Below are 17,224 nucleotides of genomic sequence, written 5' to 3'. Positions count from 1 at the left end.
AAGAATTCTAAAATGAGGGGTTTGGAGCATATTGAAAGTTTCAGCCCTGCTGTGGAGTCAGAGATGTAGCACAAGTTTATACTCTCAAATTGCCTGGAATTTAAAAAATAATAATATAGGATAATACCATCAATATTACCAATTCTGTAAAACAGCCAGAGCTCTTTTCTTCAAAAAAAAAAAAAATGGTTTAAATTTTGCCTTGACAACCTATAAATTTAATGGGAGGGAATCAAAAAGAGCCAGTGGTGAAGGATGGGGTAAAGGAGACCGACCCCTCAGCAATAAAGACCCATTGCAGCCAAAAGTAAATAAAGTTTTAAATGTCAGTCGAAAAAAAATTTTTAAAAGGCAGGAACCAGATAAGCTCCCAGCCACTAGGAAGTCCCTGTAGTCATTCTAAGAAAATGGCCCCAGCTTAGCCAAAGCTTCACCCTTCCAGACACCTACACAAATAATACAGATGCCTTGCAATCGAAGCAATGCATCAAGTTCTGGGATGCTGGGAGGGATTGGGGGCAGGAGGAGAAGGGGACGACAGAGGATGAGATGGCTGGATGGCATCGCTGACTTGATGGACGTGAGTCTCAGTGAACTCTGGGAGTTAGTGATGGACAGGGAGGCCTGGCGTGCTGCGATTCATGGGGTCGCAAAGAGTCGGACACGATTGAGCGACTGATCTGATCAAGTTCTGATGCATACCTAAAAAGTGCTAGATCTAGGAGAGAATGTACTCACAATTTCAGGAAAGAACCCCAAAACACTGACATTTTCAATATTCTCATCCACAATTGTGAAGGATTATTTGAAATACAAAAGCAGTAAGTGAAAACACTTTTTCCTATAGCTTTTTTCCTCCAAATATTTTTTCTGAAAAGTGTTTTCTGTTTTATAGTCCTGTGTTACCTCAGACTTGAAAATATATAGCAAACTTGAAACATATATAATACAAATGATTTAAGAAACTATTTTACAAACTGCTGAATGTATATATTTGCCCCCAAATTCACCTTTAATAGCATTGATTTGAATTGGCTCCCAAATTCCAGAAATTCATCTTATTCCAAGCTTATTTCACCTTTCCCCCTTTAATTAATCTTGCTGATCTTCTAACAGAAAAATAACATCGATGAGGAGGGAAGAAGAGTTGCTAACAGTTGCCAGAAGTCCATTCTGCCGAGGCACAGTGTGCACGGGACCGTGGCCAGGCAGCCGCACTCACCATGAAGCCCTTCAGAGTCCGGTAGTGAGGTTCCAGAAGGAGGCTGGCCACCGAGCACACCTGAGCGGTCCTGTCCCAGCCATCAGAGCAGTGCACAAGCACACTGGCCCCTTCCTCAGAAACTGCCTGAAAAGCAGCATCAGCAAAGAGTCACAAAGGATGGCAATCAACAGCAAAAATGATCAGGATTAGGTTCAGTTTTGTACTCAAAGAATCAAAAAAAGATTTCCAGGCAAAAAAGAAAAAATCAGTACCCAAACCTGTTCCTGCATTTATTGAGTATGCACATACCCATCTAGTTAGGGCGGAGCCAAGGAGCAGTTTGGGCTTGTCACCAAAGCATTACTTCCCTTCCCTCCTATCCGGGAGCCAGGAGCCCAGCTTCTGAACTTCGTACAAGCAGGCTTCCTGTACAAATGTCTCCTAGCCTACCTTCTACCCCTCTGGGCCCCGCCCGGCTTCCACCTTAAGCCTTTCCAATTGAAATTCTGGAGCTGCTGCTGGCCACAATCATTCTCAAAAAGGAAAAGACAAAAATTATAAACTGAAACAGTGAAGTTAGAGATAATAAAAGCCAAGTAAAAGTGCCTGGCACTGAATAAATATTTGATAAATAATGTATTACCTAATAAAGGGGAGCATACCGTGGCATCAGAAAAGATATGCTTGTCTTCAGGTAATAAATCTGAGGGGGATTTATTTAAAAAAACACCACGAAACAATGCATTCAAAAATAGCTTGTACGAAAGTTACAGCAAAATCTTCCTCTGGCAGAACGGAATCTACCTACCAGGTTCAGGAACATGATGTTTGTTTATGCCATTACTGAAAAATGGGGAGCTGTTTGCTAAGATGGGAGCCTGGAGCCTGGGTCACTCTGGTGACTCACATAGAAAATGCTTTCCTCTGTTGTACAGCAGAAACTAACCCAACATTGTAAAGCAATTATATTCCAATTAAAAAAAAAACACATTTGTTAATTTATTGTTAATAATCTCTATTCTTATCCTTAGAAGTATCTTTTAGAAAATACTATTTCTATGGTGGAAAACATTTATAGTGAAAGCTCAATAATTCCTCCCAGTTTACTTCAGTTTCTTTTTTATCCATTAAATGCAAAGTAAATTTATGCTTTTAAACTAATACAGTCCCAATTTTATAAAAATATTTATGTTTATCTTACCTATATACAGAAAGATGTGTACAATAATGTTCATCCATATTAATGAAGGTTTTTTTCCTAGGTGGTAGGCTTTGGGATAACTTTTTGGGGGGGGGGAATAACTTTCATCTTTGTAGGTTTTTTTAGTGCCTGAATTAGTCATAATGTTTCATTCATTCATTGTCCAATACTGATTTTTCTTTTTACAAAATGTAAAAGGACAAGAAGTAAGTAATTCTAACGTGAATGGTTATTTCCCTTTTTCTTTTCTCTACTTCCTAATTTATGAAAGCAAACTGACTATTGTTCCTGCTCAAATGAAGATAAGAAAATTAAACATCATTAATAATTTTTAAAAAATTCTTTCCTCCACCCAGAACCAAGCATAATTGAAGACTACTTTCAGATTGCTCTGAAAGTATTTTGCCAGTTGATTGCCTTGATGATACACTATCAACTGAACATCATCCCATCTTTCATAAAATCCCATCTTCAAAGGGCAGATTTCATGGAGGTCTGCAAAGCCAGCTCCCCAAGCCAGGTATCATCCAGCTTAGGACGGGGGAGTTCATGTCCGGTATCACAGTGCACTGGCTGCTCTGCCCCAGTCTGTTCTCTGCGATCGCATACCTTTGCAATGAAGATTCCTGCATCCATGATGGCCTTAATGTGCCTCAACCAGCCAGAGTTCTCCAGTCCCCACAGAAAGTCACTCATGGAGGGAGATTTAAGTTCACACACTGCAAGATAAACTGTGTTACAGAAGCAAAATACAGGCAGTCTTTCATTGTACATGTGATCATATTTACAGGTAGTTTGTTAATGATTCCATTGTAGCCATTTTCTGGAAGAGTCAAGATAAAATGCCCAAGCTTGCTAAATGTCATTCTACTGAACCAGTTCCAAGTAAGCCTTCTCTGTGTTCTTTGTTCACAGGGGACATTGCATCTGTTTAGAAGTATTATATTTGTAAAGTTTAAACTCTAATATTCATAAAAATCATTGAACGTTGCCATAGTAAACATAAGAGATTTATTCTTCCAGCCAACATATTTAAAGTGAACCACCAAGGAGCACTTGAGTACCTGTGCTCTGGAGGAAAAGACTTATATAATGAACTCCAGCACCTTCCCAACTAGAAGTCTATCACCAAGAACTGTCCTAAAAGTCTTAAATGGAAATTATCAAACTCCTCCTGCTAGCAACACCCCCCCCTCAAAGGGAGTAAAGGATATGAATTTAAGTATGAGACTTCTGAACACCTAGAGCTTCAAGTTAGGGGTTTTACCTTTGATTGAAAATGAAGATAATCCAGGATTCCAAAGATACCTGTGTTTTACAAAACTAAGGCAGGTGTGTAAACACCTCTATAATATCATCACAGGCAGTTTCCTCTCAAGAGCTGCTCTTTTAGTTAACATGAAGCATGAAAAAGCTTTAGGGCTCGGTGTTCTGACTACAACATAAATATGACATTCCAAAGTTCACAGGGTTCATACCTATAAAGCTCTTTTGAGGAATCTTATAAATTAATCAAGGAAAATTAAATAATGGGCATCAAGTTTATTTTCTTGGGCTTTGGTTTCTTATTTAAAATAGGCAAAGTGTACTAAATTATATCTAAGTGCCCTTCCAGCTTTAAACTCTAAACCAGATTTAAATTTGTGGTCTTTAAAAGCATTGTGCATTTGTAATACATATTAACTGTTAACAACTGTTTATCAGATGCCCTTCCCTCAAATATGCCAGATAACAGAACGTTTACTCATATTTCCCGCAACATAAGAACCACACACAAAAAACACAAGTGTAACAGTTAAATTGAGTCACAGATGGCAGCGATGATGAAATAACACGAAGATTCCCAGCAAAAAAAAAAAAAAAAAAAAAACCCTTCATAAGAAAACAGTATTATTAATATCTTCAGCCAAGATTCTGAATTCTTCCTGCCAAAAGCCTGCCCTGAGCTAGACACCAAGCAGGAGAAATGGGCTTCACTCTGATTCAAGGCACTGTCCCTTTGTCTGACACCATGGTGCTGCCCCATCTCCACCAGCAGCAATTCAGGTTGTTCAAGTAAGATTAACCTGATTTGCAGTTTTCAAAAGTTTTTGCACACAAGGCTCTCCAATGATTTTTAAAACTGTGTGCCCATTCATGCACCATGGAGCCTCCCAGGTGGCACTAGTGATAAAGAATCCACCTTCCAATGCAGTAGATGTAAAAGACACGGGTTCGATCCCTGGGTCAGGAAGATCCCCTGCAGGAAGGCATGGCAACCCACCCCAGTATTCTCGCATGGAGAATCCCATGGACAGAGGAGCCTGGCGGGCTACAGTCCATAGGGTCGCAGAGTCGGATAAGACTGAAGCGACTTAGCATGCACCCTCTCATGCACCGTGGAATAATGCACCACAATAAGCTTGAAGCTGTTTGCCTTTTGCAAGGTGGCAAAGGGGCAGTCGGTTAGGGGAGATGGGAAAGGAGGGCTGGCTCACACCTGGGCCGAGGAGCATCTCTAAGACAGGAGCACGTGCAGAAGTTGGTACCATAAAACAATCCTGCCACGGCGCCCCTGAGAAAACCTTCCCCATGACCTTGGGGGATTATGTACGCAACTTGAAGACAGGCACTGAAACTGCTGCAACTGAAAAATCTGTGCGGCCCTGGTGAGAAATTGAGTCAGGCGGGCAGGAAGCCCATCTGTCAGACCTGAGGATGGGGCCGGCGGCAGTACCTCGTGCGCCCTCCGCGTGGCGCACGGACATCCCCACACCCTCTGCGCTGCAGCCCCTCCCGCGGGCGCCTGCCGTTTGGTCCTTCTGTCCAGCCCTGGCCGTGACCCAGAGCGTTCAACTCCATCCTAAAATACACACATTCCACCACGTATTCTCAGGACCCACTGAGACCTTTAAATCTTCCACAGATAACGCTGACTGGCAAACGTTCGTTTGTTTCACTGAACCAGCTCGACTTTCTGAGTGTTTGAAAGCGCTCAAGACTAGCTGGCATCCGCCTTCATTTCAAAAAGTCCAGGGAACGGGAGGGATGTCCTGGTGTCCAAACTCTGAAGCTCAGTCCAAGAACAAATGATCCCTTGCGCGTTCTCTTCCCACCAGGTGTGGAAATGACAGTACGTTTAAAAACAAACATACCGGGCTTTCCAGCTAAGGGAGCGGCCTATGCCAACAGGCAAGAGGGGACCGGCCGGCTCAGAGAACAAGGCCCTGAAAGGCGCCCCGGGAGAGGATGCCCAGGTCGCCTCCTCACCGAGCTCGCGGCCAGGGGGCCAGCTGCTGCTTCCCTCCACACTGAGGACAGCTCCCTGTTTAACATGTCTGCTTTTAGTTACATCTAAACGGGATGTTCAGTGAAACAGCCACGCCGGCTTTCATGCATTTTTTTTTCACTGAGAGCGTGCTCGCCGTCAGATGCTGAGGGGTGCTTCTTGAAAGCATTCAGCCCGCAGGTGATTAATACACATGGTCAGATGGGGGTACACTCAAGACTCCAACAGTTAGCGCCTGAATTTTCACATGTGAAACTGGTGGGTTTGTTTGGATAAACTCAGGATAAGGCAGAAATACTGATCCATTCACCCTTGTTGCCAAACCCAAACCAATAATGACAAACCGTTTTGCTGAACAAAGTTCATTTCAGTTGACCTCAGAGGCAGGCATCGGCCCAGATCACAGAGAACTGTGGCTTACTAACAGGGAGTTTACTGTCCAGGTCTAGTGACATTGGTCTTATACAGAACAGCGTAACTATACATACCCCACAAGCATAAAAACAACATGTAAAAAGAAAAGACAGATTATTAGGGCACCTGAGGAAACAGGAAATTTATTTGGGATAAAATTAACCTCTGGTGATCTTCCTTTGCCATTTCCTACATGAAGCTCATTTATTTCTCCAGAGCAGCTGGGTGGGGACCAGCCCTGTAGAACGGTCTTTCTTGTCTCTAAGATCTAAAATTGAAAAGTAAATGGGCCGCCTCAATTCGGGACTCAGCTGCAGGTGGGGCTTAAGGAATGACAAAGACTAAATAGGAAATGTAAGGCAGATGGAAATAGAGAAGTCTAGTTTGGAAAAAGGAAGGGCCCTGAGAGCAGGGAAGATGGGTAGATATAAGATATTAGTGACAGATGCTGGAGAGATGGCCACGAATCACTTAAGATGTTGGCAGCAAATAACAGAAGTGGTGAAAAAAGCAGCATGTGTAGCTGGGGACATAACGAGTGGAGAATCTTTCCATAAAGCTGCCAGGACCAACATGCTCACTGAGTCTGAAACCACATTGTCACTGGCAAGCAGAGACTGAATTGCCTAATCTCAATCACAGCCTTATGGAAAAACTGCTCGCCTACTCCCTAATATGAATCATGTCTATCTTTAGTTTTATGGGAGACACTTTCTTCTCCAAGTGTTCCTTTTGTAAATGTTTTAGTTATCAAACTAGCTGTCAAGATGAACAAAACAGAAATGATAATTCCTAAGGTGAAAATGTTTAATCTGAATTGTCCCAGGGAACATCAAGGTAACGCATAATTAGGATTAAAAATAGTCATTCTCTCATTAAATCTGTTTTCTCTTGTCCTTTCCTTTGCTAAAGTCACCCAGAGGCAAAGTCTTTGGCTTTGACATCCAATTAAAACATCCCACCATATGACTCACCCAAGGATAGCTCTCAGGGAGATCACTTGTAAGCAAGCATTATCTTCTCTTCCCACCATAACTTTTGCCCTACATCAAAAGTCACTTTGTATTACTAAAGGAAACATTTTTTCTCTGCAATACCCAGCATAAAGAAGACTCTCAGTAACTGTCTGCTGTACAGATGAGTGTCTGAGATAATGACGTAGCTCCTAGTGATGAAGTATTTACCATAAACAGGTACTGTGCTGGGTTCTTCTACATCCATTGTCCACCATACAGGGTGTGTTCGCTCCCAATTTTCAGACTGGCAAGTGTGGCTTATAGAGGTTTACTAAGTCATCCCCGGTCACTCAGCCAGGGAATCCCTGAGCAGGAATCCTGGTCACAATGCACACCCCCCCAAAGGGTCGTGTTCTTTCCTCTCTGCCTCGGTGCTTGTGGTCTTACTGTCTAAACCAGGCACCACCATCCAGCGCTCTCACGGCCACATTATACATCCTCTTACAACACAGAGAGCAAGGGTCACACTCTTGACGGATTTCTTTCTGCCAAATAACCATGAGTTGATAACCAGTGGAGCCTGACGCAGAGCCCGGTTGCTCTAACAGAACACTTTCTGCAAACCTCAGTGGGCAAGTCCGAGGGACAATGACCAGGTTTTTCAGCCACATCTTACTGGCTGCTTCTCATCTAATTGGTTAGTAATCTCAGGAGGTTAATACTGGGGGAAAGTCAGAAGATAGAGAACTGAAAAAAAGATCAACCATTATAGTTTTTTATTAGCTCGTATATGGTAGAACTTCATAGCATAAACTTGTAGGCAAAACTACAGAAAATACTTAAATATGAAAAATTTGAGTATGAAAGTTTGAACTCTACCATGTCTTCCAGGATGAATTAGCCATCATCTCATAAAGTAAGGAGGTGAGGGGAAAAAGTATCAGATGAAAAGGACAGTGGGCTGAGAGCTGCACCGTTAATCCTGAGCAGAGAAATATTTCATGGGAACCTTGGAGCCAGGTGTGTTGGGGGATTGCTCCCTTCTAGATTTCAGTGCCCCCGAGACCCCCTGGTGGGGCCACCGGAGCAGGGGTCATGAGCCCACAGTACCCACTGCAGCGGTGCCTCCTAGGACGCACTCCAAGTTCCCTGCTTTCAATAGTCCCTTCATTCCCAACAAAGGTTCCGAATAATCGGGCTTCACAGAGAAGCACAGATCAGATGTCTCTGGGGCCAGCTGATTTCACCACAAAACTTTCTCCATCGTCACTGCCCCCAATTCCAGAGCAAATGACAAAAGCGGTTACCACTTGGGGCCTGCTATAAAGATCCCACTTGTTTCCAGTGACTCTTACAAACAGCCCTTCACTGTAGTCCTGTCCCGACTGCTGACTGGGCACCGGGCCTCTGTCCCCGTGCTCTGACCCCACGCCCATCTGATCGCTGTCAGGCTGAGGCTTGTATCTCTATCAAACAACTTTGCTGAGAAAACACCCGCCCGGCCCGGCATGTGGTTTATTAAATTATGTTTGATGAACTTGTGCTCAGTGGACACCAACCATACCACAAGGGCATGTGCTTCTCTGCCTCTGAAATTCTGCTTACTTCACATCTCTTGAATAAAGGAATTAAGAAAAGCCACCCGTAAGGAAGCAGTGCATGTATGCTAAGTCGCTTCAGTCGTGTCCCACTCTTTGCAACCTCATAGACTATAGCCTCCCAGGTTCCTCTGTTCATGGGGATTCTCCAGGCAAGAATACTGCAAGTGGGTTGCCATTTCCTTCTCCAATTTAAATTTAAATATGTAAATAAATTTAACTTTTTGATTTTTAATTTTAAAACTATAATTCAAAATGGTGTTTTGAGGTTTTAACTTACATTTCTTTACTTCCAGGATGAATTAGCCATCATGTCATAAAGTAAGGAGGTGAGGGGGGAAAAAGTATCAGATGAAAAGGACAGTGGGGCTGAGACCTGCAACATTAACTCTGGGCAGAGAGAAATATTTCACTGGAACCTTGGAGCCAGGTGTGTTCTGTGAAAAAGCACTTTCCATATATAATGGAATACTACTCAGCCATTAAAAAGAATGAAATCATGCCATTTGCAGCAACACGGATGGATCCATAGAGTGTCATACTGAGTGAAGTAAGGAAAGGCTCTGTGAAAAGCACTTCATATTTAACTCAGTTACAATTGCTACAGAACTGAAAGGGTTTTTTCACTGGGAGGTGGGAATGCCACAAAATAGTTTCAGGTAAGAACTTAGAAACCAACATTAACATTCAAGGGCTTCCCTGGTGACTCAGTGGTAGAGCATCTGCCTGCCAGTGTAGGGGACAGAGGTTCAATCCCTGATCCGGGAGGCTCCCACATGCTGTGGAGCAATGGAGCCCGTGCGCTGCAACTGAGGAGCCTGTGCGCCAGGGCCCGGGAACTGCGACCACCGAAGCCTGCGTGTCCCAGGGCCTGTGCTCCGCAGCAAGAGAAGCCACCACAGTGAGACTAGAGGGCAGCCTCCGCTCTCTGAAACTAGAGAAAAGCCCTCACAGCAGCAAAGACCCAGTGCAGCCAAATACATAGATAAACTTATTTTGAAAGGAAGTTAACATTCAATCAATGAGCTCTATAAAAGGACCCACATCAGACGTGAACTTGGTCCCGGAGTTCAGTTTCTGATGAAATCTCCTGCCGCTCTTGCTCACAGACAGGGCTATATAGGGGCAGAATGCAAAACAACGTTTCATTTCTGTTATTCAGAATCTATTCTGGTAATATCAATAACCCTGAGAAGAAGATAATAATCATCAAGGAAACGCATTCTTCCCCTTCCTACCAAGTGAGCAGCAGTACAAATCTCGCAGTCTCTTTGATGTCACGACAACTATTGGAAGGAGAAAAAGCCTCAAACGGTGGGTCTGATTGCATCACTTCATCAGCTGAAGCCTCCACGAGTGGTTTATAATTTACTTGGTGAAAACAGATAGCTGGACATTGGTCAAGTCCCCTGAAAGGTATCCAAAGAGCTGTCCTCCCTTACAGGGCCGACACAGAGCCGGGAAAGTGGTGCAGAAGAACCATGGTCCCCTGAGGAACACAGGCCGCCCTCCCTCTGGAGCTCCATCAGTTTGCTGGGCCTCGAGAAACAGCAAGTCAGACCACAGGTCTGAGGGCAGGAGACAAGGTTCCTCGTCAGAAACCAAGTAAATGCTCCTTTTAAAACAAAAGCCAGACTGCCATGTGACAAGCACTCTCAGGAGTCGCCTTATGCATATAAGAAAATGAGTGCGTGCTAAGTCATTTCAGTTGTGTCTGACTCTGCGACCCCACAACTCTTCATGTCTCCTGCATTGGCAGGCGGGTTCTTTACCACTAGCACCACCTGGGGAGCCCTGAAGAAGATATATTTTTTCTTTTTGAGAATATATAGCAGAAAATATATATTCTCAAAAGTCAGCTTATGAAATTACTAAAAAGCACACATTTTTAAAGATTCTGATCATGAACACTCTTCATACTAAAATCAGACTACTCTATCAATAACAGTACCGAGCTGGTCCAGTTTGCCAACTTCTAAAAAGCACAGCATATAGCAGGGACAGGCATACCATTCACAATAATCTCCAGAAGTTGATGAATCTCAAAGCCCAGAGCATGCTCCGGTCACCTGCTGCTGTTATTTAGACGCTAAGTCATGTCTGACTCTTTGTGACCCATGGACTGTAGCCCACCAGGCTCCTCTGTCCATGGGATTCTCCAGGCAAGAAGACTGGAGTGGGTTGCCATGCCCTCCTCCAGGGGATCTCTCTGATCCAGGGATCAAACCCACATCTCCTGCACTGCAGGTGGTTCTTCACCATCTAAAGCACCAGGGAAGCCCTCCTGTCACCTGAGACCACAACAAAGTCCACGTGGAGGAGAGATGGAGATGGCTCTACAGCCGTGATTATTCTACAGATGCAAAGTCAAAGTGACTCAGTCGTGTCCGACTATTTGTGACCCCATGGACTACACAGTCAATGGAATTCTCCAGGCTAGAATACTGGAGTGGGTAGCTATTCCCTTCTCCAGGGGATCTTCCCAACCCAGGGATTGAACCCAGGTCCCCTGAATTGCAGGCAGATTCTTTACCAGCTGAGCCACCAGGGAAGCCCCGCTTTTTAATGATGCAAAAAGAGGGTTTTTTTCCTAACCATTCAAAGGTTCCATTTTAAACTATTTGCAACCAGGGGCATCAAACTGTGGACTCACAGAACCATCAGGGCTGATGGGTCCACAGAAATTATTAGTTCAATAGTTTCATTTTACAGCAGGTAACAGAGCCTCATGCATTTAAAGTTTCATAATGACCGAGATGATCCCAGGATCTCAGGAAGGACAATGGAAATCAGGCTTGTCTGTGCCACTCAAGTTCCTCCAACCCCACCTCTAGGTTCTCACTACATCCTGCTCTCATTACGCAGAGAAATTAAGCAGAGAACTGAGAGCAGATGGGTATTCTGAGAAAAAGGTAATTCAGCATTTCCTTTGTCCCTTTTCACTCCAGGCCCCATATTTCCCTTCAGAGAGGACCGCCCACCCCTTTCCCTCACAGGCAGGCCACCTCCCCAGGGCATCACCCCCTAGACATGGGAGCAGCACAGAATTTACAGCCTCTCCTGATCCCCAGGCGGGCTTCTCAGGTGGCTCAGTGGTGAGGAACCCACCTGGAATGCAGGAGGCACAGGAGATGTGGGCTTGATCCCCGGGTTGGGAAGATCCCCTGGAAGAGAGCATGGCAACCCACTCCAGTATTCTTGCCTGGAGAATCCCATGGACAGAGGAGCCTGGCAGGCTACAGTCCAGGGGATTGCCAAGAGATGGACAAAAGGACTAAGCACGCATGCACACTGGTCCCCAGGCACAAAGCTCTGGGTTCTGCACCCTCCTCTTTCTCTTCAGTTCCCACAAGAGCTAGAAGTGGCGGACATGGCAACAGACTCCTCCTTGGGCCTTGACACTCACAAGGGCATAACCAGTCAACGAGGATGATTTTCCTTGAAATACATGATTTCTGGCAATTAGTTTATGGCTGGGGTGGCCACACGAATAACTGTTCTGTGTCACACAGCCCAGCTCTGTGACTTCCTCTCCCCATGAGCCTGGAAGCCTGTGTGCACGTGTCTTCTGGTGCTCGTTGCTGGGGGCAGGGGCAGGTGGAGGGGTTCTGCGGCAGCAGCTGCTGCTGCTGGAAAGAAGGACCATTACCCCCAACGTCCTTCCAATGGCTGCTCAAGTGCTGGGATTCAGTTTATGAAACTCATGTCCATGCACGAACAGTTGACAATTGCTCTCAAGGCAGGATTGCTTTATCTCCACATGGTCTTGAATGTGGGCCAAACTAGTACGAGGGAGACAGAAAATATACCCCTGTGCACTCTTCTCTTCAGTGTACCACGGGAGAGAGGCTCACAGCTAATGACCACGTGACAGAACCACTCCACCATGACACCAAAAAGAAGAGAATGGCTGTTAAATGTGTCAAGAGTCCCTGAATTTTTAAATTCTTCCCAACTGATCCCACCCCGGCGAACAACGTCATAGTAAAGCACAATTTTCATATCAAGAGACTCTCTTATTCCACTTTGGCATCAAAACATTTAACTGCATTTTTTTCAGTGCTGTGCATAAGGAAATGGTTTACCTTCCAGCATTTTCTGCAGACTGTTCCTCATGACATGGATGTTCTCTATCCCGATAAACTGAAACTTGATATTGGAATAATTGTCTTCGTTCTCATAGCCTTTCCCTGCAGCACGATTTGCCATCGCATTAAGCTGCAGTGGGCAGCAAAACAGAACAGTCACCAAGGATATTCATGGAACAATCACAACATGTCACGGCTATCCATAAGAACATTCAACACGGCATGCAGAAACATGCGTTCGATCCCAGGACCACTGTGCTGGGCTGGGTGTCTACGGACACCTGGGCTGAGCCTACATTGAACAACATCTGTTTGTCGATGTGGGAACATTTTCTGAGCTGGGAAGCATCCTAGAGATAAGCCCATCTGGAGATGCCTTCTGCGGCTCCCAGGGTGGGATTCCGTAAAGCCAAGCTGTCCTGATTTAACACCAAACGTGACAGCCTTGGCTGGCAGAAGAATACTGGCAGATCCAGTTGGCAACATAGAGCTCTTAAGTGAAATGATTAGATCTTCTAGTATTAGAATGCCAAGAAACACATCAGTGTAGAGGAAGGGTGACGTCATTCTAATTTGCTTAGGGGAATCTCGCAGATACCCAATTCAATCTTAAGGGGGAGAGAGGACCAGTGGGTGCTACATCTCCAGAGACACTTCCTCCAGCCACCCTATTTCAATCTCCAGAGAGGGCTTTCTAAAATCACATTCATTACCACAACTGCATACATAAGAAGTGGCAGCTCTTAGTGCAAACAGGGTTCAACGGTAATGGACTTTGAAGAAATTCATGATGTAAACTTATGCCGTACTCCTGTGTAACTAAGGTCAAGAAGGGGACAAGTCCTGCCTTAGCTGAGAAACACACAGATTTCTAGAATGAATGCATTATTGCTAACACTCCATTCTTGCCAGTCAATTAAGTGGGCCATCACATCCTAGACATCTATATTCGCTGACCGTTCTCTCCCTCTGCCCACAAACGGCAGGAGGGCTAAAGCCCAGGCAGAGAACTTGCCACCAGAAAAGTATCAGTTTTGGGGCCACAATGCAGTATTGGGAGGATATTAATACTTTACAAAAATCAAAGTTTATAAAGCAAAGTTAAGTTAAAAACATAGATAATCTTTGACCCAGATCTCCTATTTGTGAGACTCTGACACTATTTAAAATACCAGCACACAAAGATGGATATCCAAAAGTGTTTGCAACCTTTAAAAAAAAAATAATTGATATTAAAAAAACTGAAAGCCTATGAGTATCTCCATAGGGCGATGACTAGACGAATTATGATATACTCAGACCCTGGACTACTAATAGGATCAAGGGATACAGAGATAATGATAGAGACAGAAATAGAGACGTATGGGCATCTCAGGTGGCAGCATTAAAGAATCCACCTCCCGATGCAGGAGACACAAGAGACTCGGTCAGGTTCAATCCCTGGGTTTGAAGATCCCCTGGAGGAGGAAATGATAATCCACTCCAGTATTCTTGGCTGCAGAATCCCATGGACAGAGGAACCTGGCGGGCTACAGTCCATGGGGTCGCAAGGAGTCAGACTGACTGAACAGGCACACGTGGAAATGTACAGGTATTGGGGGGAGGGAGAGGAGAGAGAGAAAAGAGGGGAGCTGAAGGAGGGAAGACTGGGAGTGTCACATGACACGTGAAGTGAGAAAAGCAAGCTCCAGAATAACGTCCATACAAGTATCCCACTTTTCGTAAAAGGAACCGAGCTACAGACGTGTGGTTATGTTTATGCGTGCTGAATCAGCAGGATACAGATGAACAGAAAACTACGCTGATTTAGCAGCTGTCACAGGAGAAAGACGTGTCACGTGGCTGGGGCGCCCATCAATACCGCTCTGTACGCTCCTCTGGTCTTTGTTACAAACCAGACATACTAAGTTTATAAATTAAATAACAGAAACAAAATGTATGAGAAATGAAAAATAAAACAGCAGAGGCAGGTCCCTGCCACCAGGGGCTCGGGCTGGCAGACTCCTCGCTTTGCTCTCTGTGAGTCGGCTCACGTGACATCGGCTGGGGCACAACTCCCCTGGCCACGTTGTCTCCAATTTACAAAAAGAGCATCCCTTTTCCCCCAGGCATGCTGTGAGAATAAAGGGTTTAGTCTTAATTAAGAAAAAAAAATATTAAAGTAATATTATTTTAAAGATAACTTATATTCGTGCCTTAAATGTTTTTTAATTTTTTTAATTGAAGGATAATTGCTTTATAGAATTTTGTGGGTTTCTGTCATACATCAACATATTAGGATATTTTAAAATATCTTAAGGGGAAAACTTTTCTAAAATTACCTAAAGACATTTTGCTTTTGAAATTGTGCTATTATACATGGACTGCAAGGAGATCAAACCAGTCAGTCCTGAAGGAAATCAGTCTGAATAGTCATTGGAAGGACTGATGCTGAGGCTGAAGCTCCAGCACTTTGGCTACCTGATGTGAAGAGCTGACTCATTAGAAAAGAGCCTGATGCTGGAAAAGGTTTAAGACAGGAGGAGAAGGGGATGACAGAGGTCGAGATGGTTGGATGGCATCACCAACTCAGTGGACATGAGTTTGAACAAGCTCCGGGAAATGGTGAAGGAGAAGAAAGCCTGACAGTCCATGGGGTCGCAAAGAGTCAGACATGACTGGGTGACTGAACAATTATAAAAATATCACTGCTTTGTATAATTATTTTCCCAAGTTGCTGGCTTATTCTTTACCACAAGCTTCATAAATAAAGCGGTTAATAGGACACGAGGCAGTATGACATAGCATATATAGTAGCATATCCTACTGTGCTACATGAACCTTATGTTTATTTCTGCACCTTGAATAATTCAACTTAAGTCTGCTCACCGCATACCACGGAGATAACTTTTTAAACAGTGCAGTGGATAAAAAACAAAATACTATTATTTTTAACCTATAATAAGGATCCTATGTTCACATTTTTAATAGCTGATTGCCTATGACCTGGGAGAATTTATCGAGGGTCTTCTTTCAAAAAGCAAAGGAAGGACACATGACCTCCTGAAAGTCAATGGTACTTCTCACAATGAACAGAAGGTGGCGATATTTATTCTATCATCCAAAGAGTACTTTCTCAAGGTTTGCACACATTTTACAGAACCTCTCACGATAATGGGGCACAAGCTGACCCCTCAAAGCAGGAAACACAGCTTTATAATTAATAAAAAGTCAGATGCTATCTTGGACCTATATGCATATTCATTCAGAGAGAGTATCTCTTATATTACCAAAAAAAAAAAAAAGTTTAATTTGGTGCCCTGTCCTTTAGGGTGAGAATTCCATTTCACAACCAAAGAAGAAGCTATTCATTTCAGCTCCTAAAACTTTTCAAATCATGGGAAAACCCCTCAAAATGTCACATCCTCTATGTTTCTAATTATATAATGTCCTTGAAAAAAATTTATAGACGTGGAGAACCGATGCATGGTTATTTGTGATGTAATTGTTTTGTGGAAGAAAAACTAAGGTCAACCTAGACAGCATATTAAAAAGCAGAGACATTACTTTGCTGACAAAGATCCATCTAGTCAAAGCTATGGTTTTTCCAGTAGTCATGCATGAGTGTGGGAACTGGAATATAAAGAAAGCTGAGTGCCAAAGAATTGATGCTTTTGAACTCTGGTGTTGGAAAAGACTCTTGAGAGTCCCTTGGACTGAAAGGAGATCAAGCCAGTCAATCCCAAACGAAATCAGTCCTGAATATTCATTGGAAGGACTGATGCTGAAACTGAAGCTCCATTACTTTGGCCACCTGATGGGAATAACTGACTCATGTGAAAAGACCCTGATGCTGGGAAAGATTGAAGGCAGAAGGGGACAACAAAGGATGAAATGGTTGGATGGCATCACCAACTCTTTGGACATGAGTTTGAGCAAGCTCTGGGAGTTGGTGATGGACAGGGAAGCCTGGCGGGCTTCCAGTCTGGTGGTGGCAGCGAGAGAGGAAGCTGGGAAGTTTTAGGGTTCTCGACACACAAGCTGGGCTTCCCTGGTGGCTCAGATGGTAAAGAATATGCCTGCAATGCAGGAGACCCAGGTTCGATCCCTGGGTTGGGAAGATCCCCTGGAGGAGGGAATGGCAACTCATTCAGTATTCTTGCCTGGAGAATTCCATGGACAGAGGAGCCAGGATTCCTGGACACAGGGCTACAGTCCATGGGTTTGCAAAGAGCTGATATGACTGAGCAACTAACACACACACACCAGCTAATAGATGAAGAAATTCTGACTTCATTCATGTCAGCAGAGGGCTACTGAAAGCCTCTGAGCAGGCTTAATTGAAAAATTATGGAGATTTAGTATCCATGTCAGAGAAGATCCACTGGAGTGTGCAGAGGATGTGAGCTCCACAAGGGAGCTGGCTCGTCTCATTTATGGCCTATGCCTATTTATGGCCTAGAACCCTGCGCCTCGGGCTGGCACACAGCAGGCACTCTGTGAAGATTTACTGACG

At 44.1% G+C, this 17,224-nt stretch overlaps 1 protein-coding gene across 2 annotated transcripts in view; it reads right to left on the bottom strand.

Moving 5' to 3' along the window:
* MTMR7 (myotubularin related protein 7) overlaps window positions 1–17,224 on the bottom strand; it is a 100,657-nt gene that overhangs the window by 8,758 nt on the left and 74,675 nt on the right. The window contains exons 7-9 of one of the 2 annotated variants that reach the window (XM_059882215.1): window positions 12,727–12,859; window positions 3,015–3,136; window positions 1,223–1,348 (exon numbers count right to left, since the gene is read on the bottom strand). In XM_059882215.1, the coding sequence (XP_059738198.1) occupies window positions 1,223–1,348; window positions 3,015–3,136; window positions 12,727–12,859 (381 nt within the window). The remainder of the gene's footprint in view (window positions 1–1,222; window positions 1,349–3,014; window positions 3,137–12,726; window positions 12,860–17,224) is intronic. The other variant, NM_001075641.1, reaches the window with a different exon arrangement.

The sequence above is a fragment of the Bos taurus genome, chromosome 27, assembly GCF_002263795.3.
Source record: "Bos taurus isolate L1 Dominette 01449 registration number 42190680 breed Hereford chromosome 27, ARS-UCD2.0, whole genome shotgun sequence".
NCBI lineage: Eukaryota > Metazoa > Chordata > Mammalia > Artiodactyla > Bovidae > Bos > Bos taurus.
This window is presented reverse-complemented; position numbering and strand designations above follow the sequence as displayed.